Consider the following 16,766-nt stretch of genomic DNA (forward strand, 5'->3'; position numbering starts at 1 on the left):
GTTCTTCGCAGTGTGCTCCCCAGCCGCTCAGGCTGGCATCTGTAGTGAGCAGGGTCCAGGTTGGAGAGGACATTTTTGACCCCCGGCTCATGTGGCCGGGCTGCAGCCACCATCGTAACTGATGCCGTACTCTGGCCGGTAGAGGTAGATGCACGGTGTCGTTCTGTAATCGTGGGCTCCACCGAGATAGAAGGGCACGTTGTAACGGTCTCATATGAGCCCGCGCCCATGGTACCACTTCCAGAGTGGAGGCCATTAGGCCGAAGACCTGTAGGTAATCCCAAGCTGTGGGCCGGGTGGCGCTCAGCAAAGTCTGCAAACGATTCCGGAGTTTTGATTTCCTCTTGGAGGTCAGGCTGACTTTGTCTCCTTGGGTGTCGAATCGGACTCCGAGGTATTCCAGCGACTGCGAAGGCTGTAGGGAACTCTTGTTCGTGTTGACTACCCATCCTAGGCTTTCCAGAAGAGATATGACTGTGTTGGTGGCTCTCCGGCGACTTTGCCCTGATCAGCCAATCGTCTAGGTAGGGATGGACAAGAATTCCTTCCTTCCTGAGTGACGCCGCCACAACTACTTTTATCTTGGTAAAGGTCCGTGGCGCGGTGGCTAACCCGAGGGTAGAGCCTGGAACTGAAAGTGTTGTCCCAGGACTTTGAAGCGTAAGTAGCGCTGATGATCCCGATGGATTGGGATATGCAAGTAAGCTTCTGACAGATCCAGGGATGTGAGATACTCCCCTGGCTGTATGGCACTTCAGACTGACCGCAGAGTTTCCATGCGAAATCCCGGGACCCTTAGGTGCCGGTTGACCGACTTGAGGTCCAGGATGGGTCTGAAGGTGCCCCCCTTCTTGGGCACGATAAAATAAATGGAGTCATGCCCAGAATTTATCTCCCATGCAGGCACTGGGATTATGGCTTTTAGAAACAGGAGCCTTCCCAAGGTAGCTTCCAGCGCCGCCCTCTTGAGGGGCGGACAAGGAGATGCCACAAACTTGTCCGGAGGAAGGTGAAGGAAGTCCAGGTAATACCCTTCCCGGACAATGGCGAGGACCCACTGGTCCGAAGTAATCTCGACCCACCTGCGGTAGAATAGGGTTAGCCTGCCCCATATGGCTTCTTCCCCCCGATGGGTCAGCTGATTCTCATTGTGGGGTGCGGCCGGGACCCGAACCCGAGCTGGCTCCCAGCTTGCTGTGCCTGGTCCGAAAGGACTGGTTCCTGGTCTGAGAACGAGTTGCTTGGTAGTGAGTCCTGTAAGGGTTGAAGCATCGAGAGCTTCTACCTCTGGATGGCCTAGGAAAGGGGCACCGGATCCTCCTTGACTTATCTTCTGGTAGACAGGGCAATGGAGAGGCACCCCATTTGTTAGCCAGGTTCTCGAGGTCACTGCCGAATAGGAGGGATCCCTTAAAGGGCATTCTCGTAAGGTGCGTCTTGGAGGAGGAGTCTGCCGACCAATTTCATAGCCAGAGCTGTCTCCTGGCTGCCACTGAGGATGACACTCCCTTGGCTGCCGTACGGACTAGGTCGGAGGCAGCGTCAGTGAGGAACAAGAGGGCTGATTCCATTTCTTCTCCCGGGGTGTTGTTCCTGGCTTGTGATAAACAGGAACCTGTCACCACGGTGCAGCAGGTCGCAATTCGTAGGGACATGGCTGCCACCTCAAAGGCTTGTTTCAGAATGGCGTCCATGTGCCGGTCATGTGCATCCTTGAGGGCCGCCAATGGTGGTGCGCAAACTATGGCGTCTACCTTGGGGTACGCCAGCAGCTCCTTGGTTGCATGTACAAGGGGGTACATGCCAAACAAGGCCCGACTCCCTTTGAATGAGGCCTCCGGTGCATTCCACTCGAGATCGATTAGCTGCTGTGCTGCTTGTAGGAGGGGGAAGTGGTGGGCCGTTTGACGAAGGCCTTCCACAGCAGGGGGTTCATTCTAGGTTCCCCTGGGGTGCCGTGGCCCGGGATAGCCAGCTGCGACAGGCATTGAGATACCAGGTCTGGGAGATCCTCCTTAAGAAAGAAGCATCTCATGGTTCGATACGGCTCTATCGCCGAGGGAAGTTCTCCCTCCTCGGGGAGCTTGTCTTCTTCCACAGAGCAATCTGAATCCCCATAAGTGGGGCTTCCGGGTGGCTGTGCCTAGGTCTCGAGGGTCCAGGGGTAGGGTCATCCGGTACGTACGGGTCCATTCGGGGATCAGACTGCATCTGGACAAAGGCATGAATCCCCTTGAACAATTCCACCCAGGAGAGCAAAGCAGGTTCTGGCCTTAGGGGCACCAGGTCTCTAGGGGTCCCTGGCTGTTCACTGCGGCCTGCTAGGTCTGGGGTGTTCCCTGAGGAACTGGCAAGTACGCTGGGCTGGGACCGGCCCTGGCCTGGAACTCCCAGGGCCTCCTCACATTGGGCACATAGGGAGTCTGCTTCCTCGCTCTGAGATGGCATGCTGAGCAGAGGCCTAGAGCTCTTATGCCCGATTTTGGAGGTGCCGGCTCTGCGGACGCATGGGCTCTCATATGCTCCATCGCGTCTGTTATCTCTATGCGCTTTATAATATGCGCGAAGATGTGCGCCTATCAACGTGCGTTTATCACATGCGCCTATGAACGTGCGCTTAACAGTGTGCACCTATCATGCGCTGAATCAATGTGTATCAAGGTGCCCTTCAATGTGCGCCTCTATCAAATATGCGCCCAATTATCTTCGGGCGCCTAACATATGCGCCCGTCGCCTGTGCGCTTAGTCTGGACTGAGCGCTAGAGCGAGGTGGCGAACCAGGGCAGATGGCGGCGGCGAGCAGGCAGGCAAAATGCCATGTAGGCAGACCCCGCTAATCCTCGCTTCCTCGGAGACCAGCAAAAGTAAAGATGTATGCCTTACCTGGTCTTCGGCGCTTCCCGGCTGCGTCCCGGGCGGTCTCCGCTGCGGGGAGAGAGGGTGATTACCATCACCGCCGTGCTCGAGGAAGTGCACCCACTGCCTCTAGGCCGCGCCCGAACTCGTCTCGCTCGGGGGCCAAGTCCTCACCGGGACCGAGGCTGCCTCTATGCCGTGCCCGAGCCCTTCTCACTAGGGGGCTAGGTCCCTGCTGTGAGTTGGCCACCAGACCGAGGCTGGAACCTCCGAGGGACCACGGAAATCACCTCGGGAAACTCAACTGGGGGAGGGACCCGAGGGTATCACCGCAGGAGTGAGGTGCTCGTCTTCAGGTAGGATTCTTCTATGAATTTAGTCGTTAGAATTTGGAAAAACGCTCAGCGAGCATGAGGTAGCTCCAAACTGCTTTGGAGACAAATTACTGAGTTGCTGCACTGCCTGCAGGGGTATATGTACCTTGTGCTGACGTCAGATCCGTCTGCAACTGCTAGCACGAGCACACTATACCCATTTGTAATGAGTCTATCTGCTACACGCTAGGAAATTTGGGAATTTTTTTTCTGTCTGTTCTTTACCTAAAGGGTTACTTTAGCATTTATTGCAACTGATCAGGAAGCCTTCAAAGATACATTAAATCAAACCGTGCAGTGCTGAGCGACTGTTAGCTTTCACCTTTGTTCTAGTTTTAAAGCTGCACTATAGGAAAATTGGTTCTTACCTGCTAATTTTCATTCCTGTAGTACTACAGATCAGTCCAGACTCCTGGGTTTTGACTCCCCTCCAGCCGATGGACAGAGAAGTTTTAACGGACACTACCTTAGACCATGAGGTGCCACCTCGAGTCTGCCAGTATTACATTGTACCCAAGCAGAAAGGTTAAACCAGAACTTCCACTATAACCAAACTTTCCACCCTAAGAGCAGAGGGAATGAAAAACTTGTAACAGAATGAACAAAACCATGACAACACTCCACCTGTAAAGGGGGGCATATAGTATAAAAAACATCTGATAAATCTGCAGAATATGAAAGAAATAACTGGCCGAGCAGACTCCCATTTCCCCATGGGTGGGACTCTGGACTGATCCATTTTACTACAGGAATGAAAATTAGCAGGTAAGAACCAATTTTCCTTTCCCTGTACGTACCCGGATCAATCCAGACTCCTGGGATGTACCAAAGCTTCCCTAACCAGGGTGGGACTGAGAGAGTCCCGCTCTGAGAACACTGGCCCTGAAGGAACCGGGCTCTGGTGCCTGGACATCTAGGTGATAATGCCTGGCAAAAGTATGCGTTGATTGCCACATAGCCACCCGACAAATTGCCTGCAGTGACACCTGCTGCCATTCCGCCCAGGAGGCTGCTTGTGATCAAGTATAATGAGCCCTAAGACCCACTGCGATTGTACAGCCCTGACCCAGGAAAGCTGAAACAATAGCTTCCTTCAGCCAGCACGCAATAGTGGCCCTTGAAGCTTTATGAACGCTCCTGGGACCACTCCACAGGAGGAACAGATGGTCTGAGAGACGGAAACTGTTTGTGACCTCCAAGTAACAACACTCCCCGCTTCACCTCCAACTTTCTTAAATCCCTAGACGCTGCAGTAGAAGAATCTAGATCTGCAAAGGAAGGGAACTCTACCGACCAATGCAAATGAAAGGAAGACACCACTTTCGGGAGGAAAGAGGTAACAGTCTGCAAGGAGACCCCAGCTTCAGAAATACATTAAGAAGGGCTCTCTGCACGATAAGGCCTGAAGCTCCAAAACCCGCCTTGCAGAGAAGATAGCCACGAGGAAAACAACCTTCAACGTCAGATCCTTTACGGTAGCTCGCTTCAACAGCACGAAAGGTGCATTACAAAGGGCGAGGAGCACTAGATTCAGTTTCCACGAGGGACAGGGGTCCTGAATTGGAGGACGCAGATGCTTAGCTCCACGCAGGAAACAAACCACATCTGGATGGGAGAGCAACGCCCTGCATCTTACCCTGAAAACAACCAAGGGCTGCCACCTGAACTCGTAGGGAATTAAAGGCCAAAACCTTCATCCACAATCGAAGCCATGGACGGCCCCATCTCGTGGTCCAAATACCAGGACTTGAAAACGCCCCAAACTCTAACATAGGCCATAGAAGCAGAAGTCTTATAGAAATGTAAGAGCGTGGCAATCACTGTATTCAGGTAACCCTTGCTCCTTAATCTCTGCCTTTCAAAAGCCATGCCGCTAGACAAAAGCGGTCTGCCTCTCACACAAAACAGGGCCTTGGGACAGAAGATTCGGAGACAGACGAAATCTCAGCAGACCCTCCACTTCTAGATTTAGGAGGTCCGCAAACCATGGGCGCCTCAGTCACTCTGGCACCATGAGTATCATCTTGCCCGGATGAGCTTCGATGCAGCGTAGAACTTTGCCGACCAATGGCCACAGTGGAAAGATGTGCACAGAATGTCCTTTGGCCAGGGAAGGACCAGAGCATCTACACCTTCCGCTCCTGGCTCCCGTCGCCAATTGAAGAATTGAGGAGCCTTGGCATTGCAGTACGTCGCTATGAGGTCCATGGAGGGCCTGGGTCCAGCGGCTGCACAGAACACGAAAAGCCTCGGGCAGTTCCCACTCTCCCGGGTCCAACCAGTGGCGGCTGAGAAAATCGGCCTGCACATTGTCCACCCTGGCAATGTGAGAAGTTGCTATCTTGTAGAGGTGTTGCTCTGCCCAGTTGATTAAAAGCTGGGCTTCCATCGCCACTGGCTGGCTCCTGGTTCCGCCCCGACGATTGATGTAAGCCACTGTCGTCACATTGTCGGAGAGTACCCTTACTGATCTTCCCTCTACCAAGGGAAGGAGGCCTGCAGAGCCAAACAAACCGCTCTGGTCTCCAACCGACTGATAGACCAGGAAGACTCCTATTCATTATCCTTGCATTGCTCTCCCTCGATAGCCTGCTCCCCACCCAGAGAGGCTGGCATCGGTGGTTATCACTATCCAAGAGGGAATCTCCAAGTTCTCGACGCAAATTGGCCGTGCAGAGCCACCAAAGAAGACTGGAGCGCGCAGAGTCCATCAGTGGTAGGAGAAGAGGAAACTGTTCGGCGAGCGGGGCTGACTGAAGAGGACGCATATGCGTAAAGGCCCATGGTACCAGATCGAGAGTGGAAGCCAACAAACCCAGAATCTGTAAATAATCCCAGACTCTGGGATGAGGCATGGACCACAAAGACTCCACCGGAGTTAGAACCTGATCAGTCTCTCCTCGGTAAGAAAAACCTTTCCCAAGAGCGTGACGAACCGAGCACCCAGAAACTCCAAGGACTGGGACAGAAGTAGGTGACTGTTGGGATTGACAACCCAACCTAACGAGCTCAACAGCTGCAGCACCCTCTGAACTGCCATCCAGCAAAGGTTCTCCAACTTCGTTCGAATCAGCTAATCGTCCAGGTAGGGATGTACCAGTATACCCTCTTTCCGAAGAGCCACTGCTACCACCATTACCTTGGTGAACACTCTGGGCGCCATCACTAGACCAAAAGGCAGTGCACAAAATTGAAAATGATGTCCGAGAATTGCGAACCTCAGATACTTCTGATGATCTGGGCGGATAGATATGTGCAAGTATACTTCTGTCAGGTCCAGAGACGCCAAGAATTCTCCCCTGAGAATGGACGCTATCACAGAGCGAAGAGTTTCCATGCGAAACCGAGGCACCTTTAGAGTTCGATTGACTCAAGTTGAGGATGGGACGGAAAATGTCCTCCTTTCTGGGTACCACGAAGTAGATGGAGTAACGACCTCACCTGAGTTCTCCTGTGGGTAACAGAACTATGGACCCCAGTTCCTGTAAGCGCCATAGGGTGTCTTGTATTGCCTGACTTTTTTGGTGGTAAGAGCACGGGGAAATCAGGTACTGCTCCCAGAGCGGCCGAGCAAAATCTAAAGCATAGCCGTGTTCTATTATATTTAGGACCCATTGATCGGAGGTCAAGTTGGTCCACTCTCTAGAAAAAGAGACACCCTTCTCCCTATCTTTGGAACAGAGGAGTGAACCAGCCTCGCTTCATTGTGCGGACTTGAGGCCCCCATGAGTCTGTGGGGCTCCACCGTCCCTGGCAGGATGTCAGCCCCGAAAGGACTGGTATCAGGACTGTTGACGGCTTGGACCCTGGCAAGACAAGGATCCGGAAGAACGTGAAGAGCGAAAATGGCGATTCCCACGGAATCTCGACCTCTGAGGAAAGGATCCTCTCGTCCTAGGCTTATCTTCCAATAACTTATGGACCTTGTTGTCCCCCAGAGACTTGATAATGACCTCCAATTGTTGGCCAAAGAGCAGCTTTCCCTTAAAGGGCAAAGAACCAATCTGAGCTTTAGAAGAAACATCCACAGACCAGTTCCTAAGCCAGAGGAGTCTGCAGGCTGAGACAGCCAAGACCATAGTTCTGCCAGAAGTCTGTAAGAGATCATAAAGAGCATCTGCACTGTAAGCCACTGCTGCCTCCAGCCGACCAGCTTGCACCGCTTCTGTCTTGGAAAGTGATGCAGATTGCAAATTCTGCACCCAGAAGAGGCTGGCCCTTAAAGCAAAGCTGCTGCACATGGTGGCACGGAGCCTTAGAGCCGAGACTTAAAAAATCTTTTAAAGTTGTAACTCCAATTTGCGATTCTGCAAGTCTTTCAAGGCTGTGGCCCCCGTCACCGGGATGGTGGTCTTTTTTGTCACCGCTGAGACAGTGGCATCCACCTTGGGTACCTTTAGTAGGTCTAGAACGTCCTCTGGTAGCAGATACAATTTGTCCATAACTCGGCTGACTTTCAAGCCCAGGTCCAGAGTGTCCCACTCCCTAAAGAAAAGGTCAGTGACTGACATATGGAAGGGAAAAGATCAAGCTGGACACCTGAGTCCATCACCGGATCAACTGCCCCGTCAGGAATCCTCTTGAGGGACCTCAATCCCTAACTCCTCCAGAATAGCCGGAATAAGTGGTCCTAATTCATCCTTCCGGAACAAACGTATCACCTGTTTGGTAGGCTGGAGCTGAGTATCCTGATCCTCATCCGGTCCCTGAGGATCCTGCGGAAGAGAGTCCCCCTCATCCGAATGGTCCAAAGAGGAACTGTCCGCCAGACAGGAAATGGACCAGAGAGGGCGCTTGGCCTTTATGGCTTCTACTTCTATTGGGGACTTGGAACACTTCTGGGCCGAGGTGGCCCCCGTCCCCGCCCCTGAAGATACTGGTATTGCACGAGGGACCTTACTGCCGTGACATCTCGCTGCTTTCCAGGCCTTAAAGGCCTTATGGCGCAACAAATCAAAATCGGAGAAAGAGGAAAAGCCTCACCCGAGTCCTTCCCGGGATTCTAAGAGGAATGCTCCTGTGCAGCCTGCAAATCGCCCCCCCCCACCCCGTACCAGGCTGTGGTGACAGAGGTGGCTGGGAGTTCCCCTCCCCAGTGCAGTTTTCTCCTGCTGTCTGAAAGTTCTTAAGATGGCCTCCGTTCCCATTCTGAGGAGGAACGGGTCTGAGGACTGATGCCGTGACTCGAGCCTCTCAGGCTCTCGGTGCACTTTGGAGCTGCTGCCGTGCAAATGTTTGTCAATAGTCTTCCCTGAGGTTCCCTCTCCTCCCGAGAGGCACTCAGTGCAAACGCCGGCTTGTGATAGCCGCGCGTGCTCGCTTTTGCACACGAAACAGGTTGTACACAGAAAAAGGTACAACCAAAATGAGCGAGCATAAGACGTTCCAACCTATAGAAACAAGGAACCAAATTTAGCCTGGGAACCCTGAGGTAAGCGGTGGCGAAAAAAATCACACAGGAGCCTGGTGGTATGCAGCCTGACTGCGAGGCATCAGCGAAGGGAGAACGCTGGGCCGGTCGTAAAGCAGAAAAAAATACCTTTTTTTTTTTTTTTTAAACATGAAGGCTCTGTGCTTCTTCCCCCTAAGGGCGAGTGAACTGGGCTCACCAGCGTAAGCCTCAGCCGTGGGCAGTCACGGGGTTCTCAACCTTGTTTTTTTTTTTTTTTTTTAAAAGCTAAAGTCAATCAAATCTGAAAATTAAAACCTAAAAACTAAACCAAAGGGTTTTGAACCGCCACCATCTGCTAGAGACAGAGAAATAGTGGCAGACTCTAGGTGGCACCTCAGGGTATAAGGCAGAGTCCGTTAAAACTTCTCTGTCTCCATCTGCTGGAGGGGAGGCAAAACACAGGAGTCTGGACTGATCCGGGTACGTACAGGGAACTCCTTTTTAAAGGTTAGTGCCAGCAGCCTGGACCCATCAGACTAGCCTCCCCCCTTCCCCAGACTATTCCCCAGGTCCTAGCAAATCTAAAGCCCTCTTCCCTGCACCATCGCCTCATCCATGCCTTGAGACTCCAGAGCTCTGCCTGCCAGGCATGGAACAGGGAGCATTTCTGAGTCCTGGGTCCTTGGTGCAGATTGTTCTGTACATTTCTTCTCCATGTTGGATGTTTTGCAGTATAATAAATGGTTTTAAATAATAAATGCATTCCTATTTTTTGGGTGTTGCTAACCAGGCAAGTCTCATTCAGAGACATGTAGAATGAAAGCCATCATGGGTTCAGAGCAACAATCACCATGACAAGCTAGAAGTAGCTTGTGAAACCTACTGGTAGACTCACAGCATAAATAATACCAGCAACAGTGGTCTCCAAGGACGCTTTCACTGGTGCCTGTACTGTCCCTTGATGTGAGAAGCCTGCACGGCTGCTGGCCATGTCATTCCTGCGGTTTTGATACGGGGGGGAGGGGGGGGGGTGTTTCTTCGATTGGGGGGGGGGGCAGGGGGAGAAGAGATGCTAGACGCCTGCTGTCCATGTGATGCTACAGACAGCATTCCATCTTCAGACTTTTGCCCTTCACCAGCAGTACAATGCTCTCAAGTCTGCAACCATGACACTTCCATTTTATAAGCACCCACCCCTTTGGGTTGAAGACAAAACTGAACAGCATTAAAATGAAATGCAGAAGGCATTACAGCAACAGGAAATATTTAATTTTCCAATCTCCACTTTTCATTTTATAAACTGAAAGAAAATATATTACAAAATACCTGTACACAGAAAAAGGTACAACCAAAATGAGTGAGCATAAGATGTTCCAGCCTATAGAAACAAGGAACCTTTTATGGTCAGAATGGGGATAGCAGAGACGCGTTAGATTTAATGCTACTCCTTTTGCTGCCTGCCATACCAAAGATGAACAGCTACCACTGGCACTGAACCCAAAGGAAATGCCCAATACTGTAAGATGAATGAGAACCTTTGAATGGATGGGGGAGGGGGGAGGCAGAGGCGGGGAAGCCTGCTATAGACTTTTCAACTTTTTTTCTACTCCTAGTAGAAATTGTATTTTAAGTACTTTTTTTTTTTTTTAAACTAGCCCTTCTTTGCTACCAGTAACCTTTCTGTGGTCTCAGCTGAAGCTCCACTTCTGTATTACGCCATTCTCATCGGAACGTGAAAGCCAGAGGATCTCATGTCCCAGCCAGAGAGCGCACCGTGGACGCAGCATACATTTTCTTCAGGCATAGACCTATTTAGAATGGCCCAAGGCAATAAAATCCCACAGTGAAAATACCAACAGATTAAATTACTGAGACAGGGATCAGGTCAACCACAGCCCAAGTATTAAAGCAAGGTCTCTGCTCTTCCTGAAGCTGCCAAACAAATATAAAATAAGAAGGTGAGAGTTACTTTGCCCTCTGGGCAGCCTGCTTGTGGCTATATCATGTCCAGCTGGTTAAGAATCCAATGTTTATGTACAGTTTCTTTTATAGAGAACCTTTACCGTTTAACAGTGTGCTGGCAACTCTGCTTTGGCTCTTTCTACTGGCCCTGCTTTGACATTGTGCTGTTTGGCTTGTTTAACCCAATTTCTGGGTATACAATACCTGAACCTTAGCTTGTAAGCAGCCTAAGAGGCACGAGCACACTGGCTGGCTGAGCTGAAAGCGCACTCCTAACTGAGCCCCATCACACCCTCCTCTCTCCAGTGGTTCGATTAGGCGGCTTCTCATTTCTGGGTGGTCATCGGAGAATAGGTTGTAGATTTGAAGATGGTCCAACAGTCCTCTCACCTACCAAGGAATGCATTAATGGAACTGAACTAAAATAAAGCAAGAAGCTTTGACATGCAGTTGGATTTGTGCATGGCCAAAACAGCCAGAGATGTGAATAAATGGGGTTAGCTTTGACATAGCAAATGTTTGGGGTCTGGGTCAAGTTATTCAGACAATTTGATTTAAAAATGGTAAGTGCTCAAAACCTGCAGCCTTTCAAAGGCATTAAGCAGGCCTTGCTGAGGGCATCACATCCCCCACACAGAAATGGCACTTAAGAGTCACTGATGGCACAGAATGCCCCTGGCAAGATGTAAAGCAAGGGCAGCGGCATTCAGGAACAGGTAACTAATAGCACCTGGCATCCTTGGGGCCCTGGAGAAAGCCATGTCTTAATCTGAAAGGACAAAGGCTGTAATAAAATGTACATAGAGGGTTTCTTTCTTTATTCCCACAGACTGAATGCCTCTTACAGTAGTTTTGCAGAGGGGCATGAACATCATTAAAAAAAAAAAAAAAAAACAAAAAAAACCCCACATCAAACAGATTTTACAGCTGTGCCACTGCCTTTTGCTGTCCTCACAGCAGCAGATCCACTCATCTGCTCTTTTCCCACCACTTGCTTAGACAGGTAAGACCCACTTACTCTTCTGCAGAAAGACAAGGCCTACATTCAAAGAAATGAATCTGGGCAATCCAAGCTGACTGTAGTTGCCCAAACTGTAAACACTTACATACCAATTCTATTGGGCATTTTGTTTCCAAACCAATATTTCATCCTAAAATCTTCCAATGCTCTTCAAAACACCCAGCTTACAAAACCAGTAACCATTGTTTTATTTCATTTGCTTGCTTGTTTGTTTCAATTGGGTAACATTATAAGACTCTAGAAGGGGGCAGGGAAAATGGTAATTTCCTGAACAAAAATATATATGTATATATAAATGATACATTAATGGCTGTATTTCACCCTCGGCATGGATCTGTTTCATCACTCACATTCACCAGTGCCCGGGGGCCAGTAGCAGAGTGCAGTGTTACAGGTTTAAAAAAAATAATTCACTACAAAGTTTACCAAGGAAAAGTTTTGGGGGTTTTTTTGTTTTTTTTTTTAATTTCCAACCCCACCCCACAACAATTTTGGAATCTTTCAACATGTTCAAAAGGGAACTTTGTCTAAGTCTGAGCATCCATTCTTTGATGAAGATCCGAGATGATAAAAGAAACAAAAACAAAAAACAAAAACAAAGCCTCAGAGGTTCATCGAGCTCCCCACTATAATCAAACCACCTTAAGTACAAGGGCTGACTTGTCTACGCCGCAGCAAGGCTGGGACGACCACTTGCCAGCTGTCTAATCTTTATTATGGACTCAGGATCAGGACAGGGGGGCATATCCAGCAGCTCTTAAATCAAAAGAATAGATTTGCTAAAATATGAACAAAGTTGTATACACAGCCAGCTACCCGTTCATGGCTCCCAAAAATGCAGCCAGGTCAGCTAAGAGGCTCCATTTCATAACCACTAAAAGAAAGGGGGGGGGGGGGGGAGGGGGGGGGACGACTAATGTACCCCCCACGGCTGTGCAGCACAGCCGTCAGATTTTCTCTGCTCCGAGAAGCCTTGGCCTCAAGGCTAGTCAAACATACGTTTGTAATTCACATCTCTCCCACAACTTTGGCTGCTGACTGTGCAGCAAATGTCTGCTTTGCTAGTAACCAAATGCAAGAGGAAGACGGCAAGCTGCGTGGAAGACGCAGAGGTGTAGATCACAGGGCACCTTTCAGCAGCTCGTAAAGAACAGGACGTTTGCAGCAGTCAGTACCTGGGCTCTGACAAATTTCTCTACAGGCTGAGGCAGCACAGGGGAGAGCAGAAAACCACGAAAGCCAAAAAGAGTGAAGTCTCTGGGCTAATACGGAACACCTCTGCCCCTGCCCCCTCGTGGAGGCACTCGACCAGTCCCTTGATAGACCTTCCCATAAGTGGTAGTCTGGGATGGGACACCCCAACTGTGACCTGTGGCTGTACTGCTAGAACCTGCTGCTCCTGGTCCCAGCTCACTGTACGTTTGCATTTTGGCCTCTGGGTAGCCCAGGGTGTTGTTACTGCCCTCAGCTTTCACTGCAGTCTGGCTAACTGAATGCAATGCTATAGGAACTCTTCCAAATCGAAGGTCCTGGTCCCCTGGGAACTGTACAGATCCTGTGCCCTGATACCCACTGGCCTCGCCAAGGTGGCTGGCAGAGCTGGAAAAGGTCCTATTTTTCCCCAATGTTTGTGGTAGGGATTCTGTTGAGGGCTGGCCGGGCTCCAGGTCATCAACAGCAGCACCAAAGCCCCCTTCTGGCCCCTCAGTGCTGTAAGTCCTGGGTGCTTGTGACCTAGCAAAGTCCGCAGATCTTAAGGCTTGGCGCTCATGCACCGAGTGGCTTGGAGGTGGTGGGGGTGGCGGAGGCTCAGTTTCCTGCTGGGACAAAAGCTGCAGCAGGGCAGCAGTCATTGCTGGGTTCAGCTCCTGTGGTGGGCCGGAGACATCCCCTTCGCTCAATGGAGGCGGTGGTGGTGGTGATGGCCCAGGCGGCTCAGGGGGCCTTTTCTCCGGCGGAAGAATGTGAGTATGACAAACTGCAGAAGAGTCACTTCTTTTAACACCATCTTTAAAGTTACAGATAAATATAAAATAAAAAAAGAAAGACATTTACACACAGGATAGTCTCCCCCTCTTCACCACCTGTTGCAGACAGTGGCATGCACATTTTCAGCAAGGATACTTTCTGAAAGGGCTACATTTTGCACCAGATTCATTAATAAGACACTTCATATAACCTGCTCTAGCGCCTGCAGTTAGAATAGCCCTGGGAGCCTGAGGAAAGCTAACACAAAAGTTTTTCTTCAACCTAAAGTGCAAGTTTCAAAGGCATTCCTGAGTATAACTGTGTTTTACAGGGGCGGGCAGGGTCTGTGTTTTTCAGAGACCCCATTTCTGCACGTAACAGGAGGGGGTTAACATCCATGTGCACACATTTTCACTTTCAGAACTACATCCATGTATTTCTCTGGAACAGGGACACAAATAGCAGATGCCGATCTGTGAGTGAACTCTTTCAAGTCAATTTTCAAAGGTAACATTTTCCCTTTGAAAATTGACAAAGGCTGTGGGTAAAAAGTACCTGCAGACTTGCACATCTGTGCAGTTTGAAAGCTGCCTCTCTCCCCCCCCCAGAAGGGTAAGAAAAAAAACAAGAGAATATAAGAAATGCCATGCTGGGTCAAACCAACGTCCATCAAGCCCAGCATCCTGTCTGACCGTGAGCAATCCAGGTCACAAGTACCCGGCAGATCTCAAAACGTTATTCACTCCCAGGGGTAGCAGAACCTCAAATACCTGAATGTAATCTGCTTTGAAGTGCCTGAAAAGTGGAATATAAATCAAATAAATCATCAGTCAATAGCTTTCTTTAGTCTACCTGACTAATGTGTTATGGACTTTTCCAAACCTCAAGCTCTGCTATGAAGTGAAAAGGGAGGGATACAGAAAGTGTGCAGCAGTGTTTTTACTGTGTGCTATTTGCTAGTTAGGGGAGATTTATGTAGTGTGCAGACTTGTGCTGTGGGAGGTACCAGCACCACCCTGTGTCACCAATCCAAATAATATATATATTTTTTTTAAACTTCCATCTTAATGCCCCTTTTGCTCTCATATCCCTATTGAAACAAAGCAGAAGTGGCCAGAAACCACTGGACATTGTGGTGGATGGCCGGCAACTCTGGGAGCTTTCCAGAAAACAGAGGGTCTTGACTGCTCTGCAAATGTTGAGAAATTCATTTCCAGCAACACATAACTGGCTCAGTAGCAAGTCTCACTCTTATCCACATCATCAATCTCACACACTTCAATGTAATGACATTCGGCTCTACACCAAGTCATTACATCGAAGGAGATCAGCTTTCCAACCCCAATCTAGCCGGCACAATGCATCTGTACTTGCTTGATGTTGCTGTGAAGGTGCAGATTGTTAATTACCTACGATCTCTTCCTCCTCTAGTACTGTAGGAGTCTTCCTTTGCTCCTGCTGCCCACTGCTCTGCTCTCCATTGCTCTCTTCCACATTCACTGGTGTATCCTGGGCCTTGATCAGCTGGCTCAGCAGGACTGCCAGCACACTCTGCATGTCTTCCTGAGTGCCGGCCACATTGGATGTGGCCAAGTCTACAGCAACGGCTGGCTCATTGGAGGCTTCCTCCGCCATTACTGGCTCCTCGGACTCTGCCTGCTGTGCGCTGCCTTCTGTCAGTGCATTAATGGACTGGTTAAGGGCCTCCAGCTGTTGCTGCATTTCTGGGTTAGCTTGCACATTGAGGAGCTGAGAGATCTGTGGTACGCTCAGGTTGGTCTGGGTCTGCAGCAGGTTCAATAAAACTGCCAGTTCACTCTGATTCAGCTGTTGGGTGATGTCCCCCAGGCCTGTGGGAAAAATCAGGACCATCATGCAATGGGCTCGAGACATTTCTTATCCCCATGGATAACAGGCAAAAGACACACACTTCTTATGCCAATGGGTAACAAAAAGAAAATTATTCCTTACCTGCTAATTTTCGTTCCTGTAGTACCAAGGATCAGTCCAGACAGTGGGTTATCCCCCCCTTCCAGCAGATGGAGTCAGAGAGAACTTTGAAGGATGCTTCCTTATAAGGTAGTGCACCCTCTACTAATCCTCAGTATGGAGTACATCAAAGCAAAGAGGAAAATCAGGATGGATCAAGAACAATAGAATTAAGTAACAAATAACAGTGTGCAAAGGGCACAAACCAGTGTCAAACAACAAACTTGCAGAATGAACCATTAACCAGCCAAAGGAAAAAAGGCACTGAAGAACAATTTGAGCAGAGAGGCAATCCCAAACCCAACAGTCAGGGAGGGCATCTGGACTGATCCTTGGTACTACAGGAACGAAAATTAGCAGGTAAGGAATAATTTTCTTTTCTTTTCCCTGTACGTACCAGGATCAGTCCAGACAGTGGGATGTACCAAAGCTTCCCTACGTAGGGTGGGCCCCGGAAAGCCCTGCTCGAATGACCCTAGAGCCAAAGGAGCCAAAAGTAGACTGTATGTGTAGATGATAATGACGAGCAAAGGTATGTAATGATTTCCAAGTTGCCACTCGACAAATCTCCTGGAACGAGACCGATTGCATCTCCGCCCAGGAAGCAGCCTGAGCTTGAAGAGAATGGGCCTTGACACCCGCTGGAGGTTGTTGACCCGCTCCAATGTAGGCCACCGAGATCGCCTCCTTCAACCAGCGAGCAATGGTAGTTTTCGACGCCTTGGCCCCCTTCTTCGGACCATGCCAGAGAACAAAAAGATGGTCCGACAAGCGAAAATCATTAGTGACTTCCAGATAGCAAATGAGGATACGCTTGACATCTAGCCTGCGGAGATCCGCCGATGCGTCCGGTGAGAAGGACGGAAGCTCTACCGTCTGATTCAAGAGGAACTCGGAAACCACCTTGGGCAGAAAAGCAGGCACAGTGTGCAAGGAAACTCCCGAATCCGTAAAACGAAGGTAGGGCTCTCTGCACGAGAGTGCTTGAAGCTCCGAGATTCTGCGGGCAGAACAGATAGCTACCAGGAAAACCGTCTTGAGAGTGATATCCTTGAGGGTCACGGAACGCATGGGTTCAAAGGGTGGTCCGACCAAGATTCGGAGAACGAGATTGAGACTCCACGAAGGATAAAGAGCGTGGACTGGGGGTTTCATGTGCTTCACCCCCCTGAGGAATCGGATGATATCCGGATGAGAGGAGAGG

The 16,766-nt window shown here is 49.9% G+C and overlaps 1 protein-coding gene across 5 annotated transcripts in view; it reads right to left on the minus strand.

Annotated features, from left to right (window-relative positions):
- The window catches only part of CDK12 (cyclin dependent kinase 12), a 169,761-nt gene that overhangs the window by 73,267 nt on the left and 79,728 nt on the right, over positions 1 to 16,766 (minus strand). For 3 of the 5 annotated variants that reach the window (XR_003852079.1, XM_029572153.1, XM_029572154.1), the window contains exon 13: positions 14,983 to 15,423. Coding sequence is in view for 4 of the 5 variants with exons in the window: in XM_029572153.1 (XP_029428013.1) it covers positions 14,983 to 15,423 (441 nt within the window). In the remaining variant the exon portion in view is untranslated. The other 2 variants (XM_029572151.1, XM_029572152.1) reach the window with 2 other exon arrangements.

Source organism: Rhinatrema bivittatum, chromosome 12 (assembly GCF_901001135.1).
Source record: "Rhinatrema bivittatum chromosome 12, aRhiBiv1.1, whole genome shotgun sequence".
Lineage (NCBI taxonomy): Eukaryota > Metazoa > Chordata > Amphibia > Gymnophiona > Rhinatrematidae > Rhinatrema > Rhinatrema bivittatum.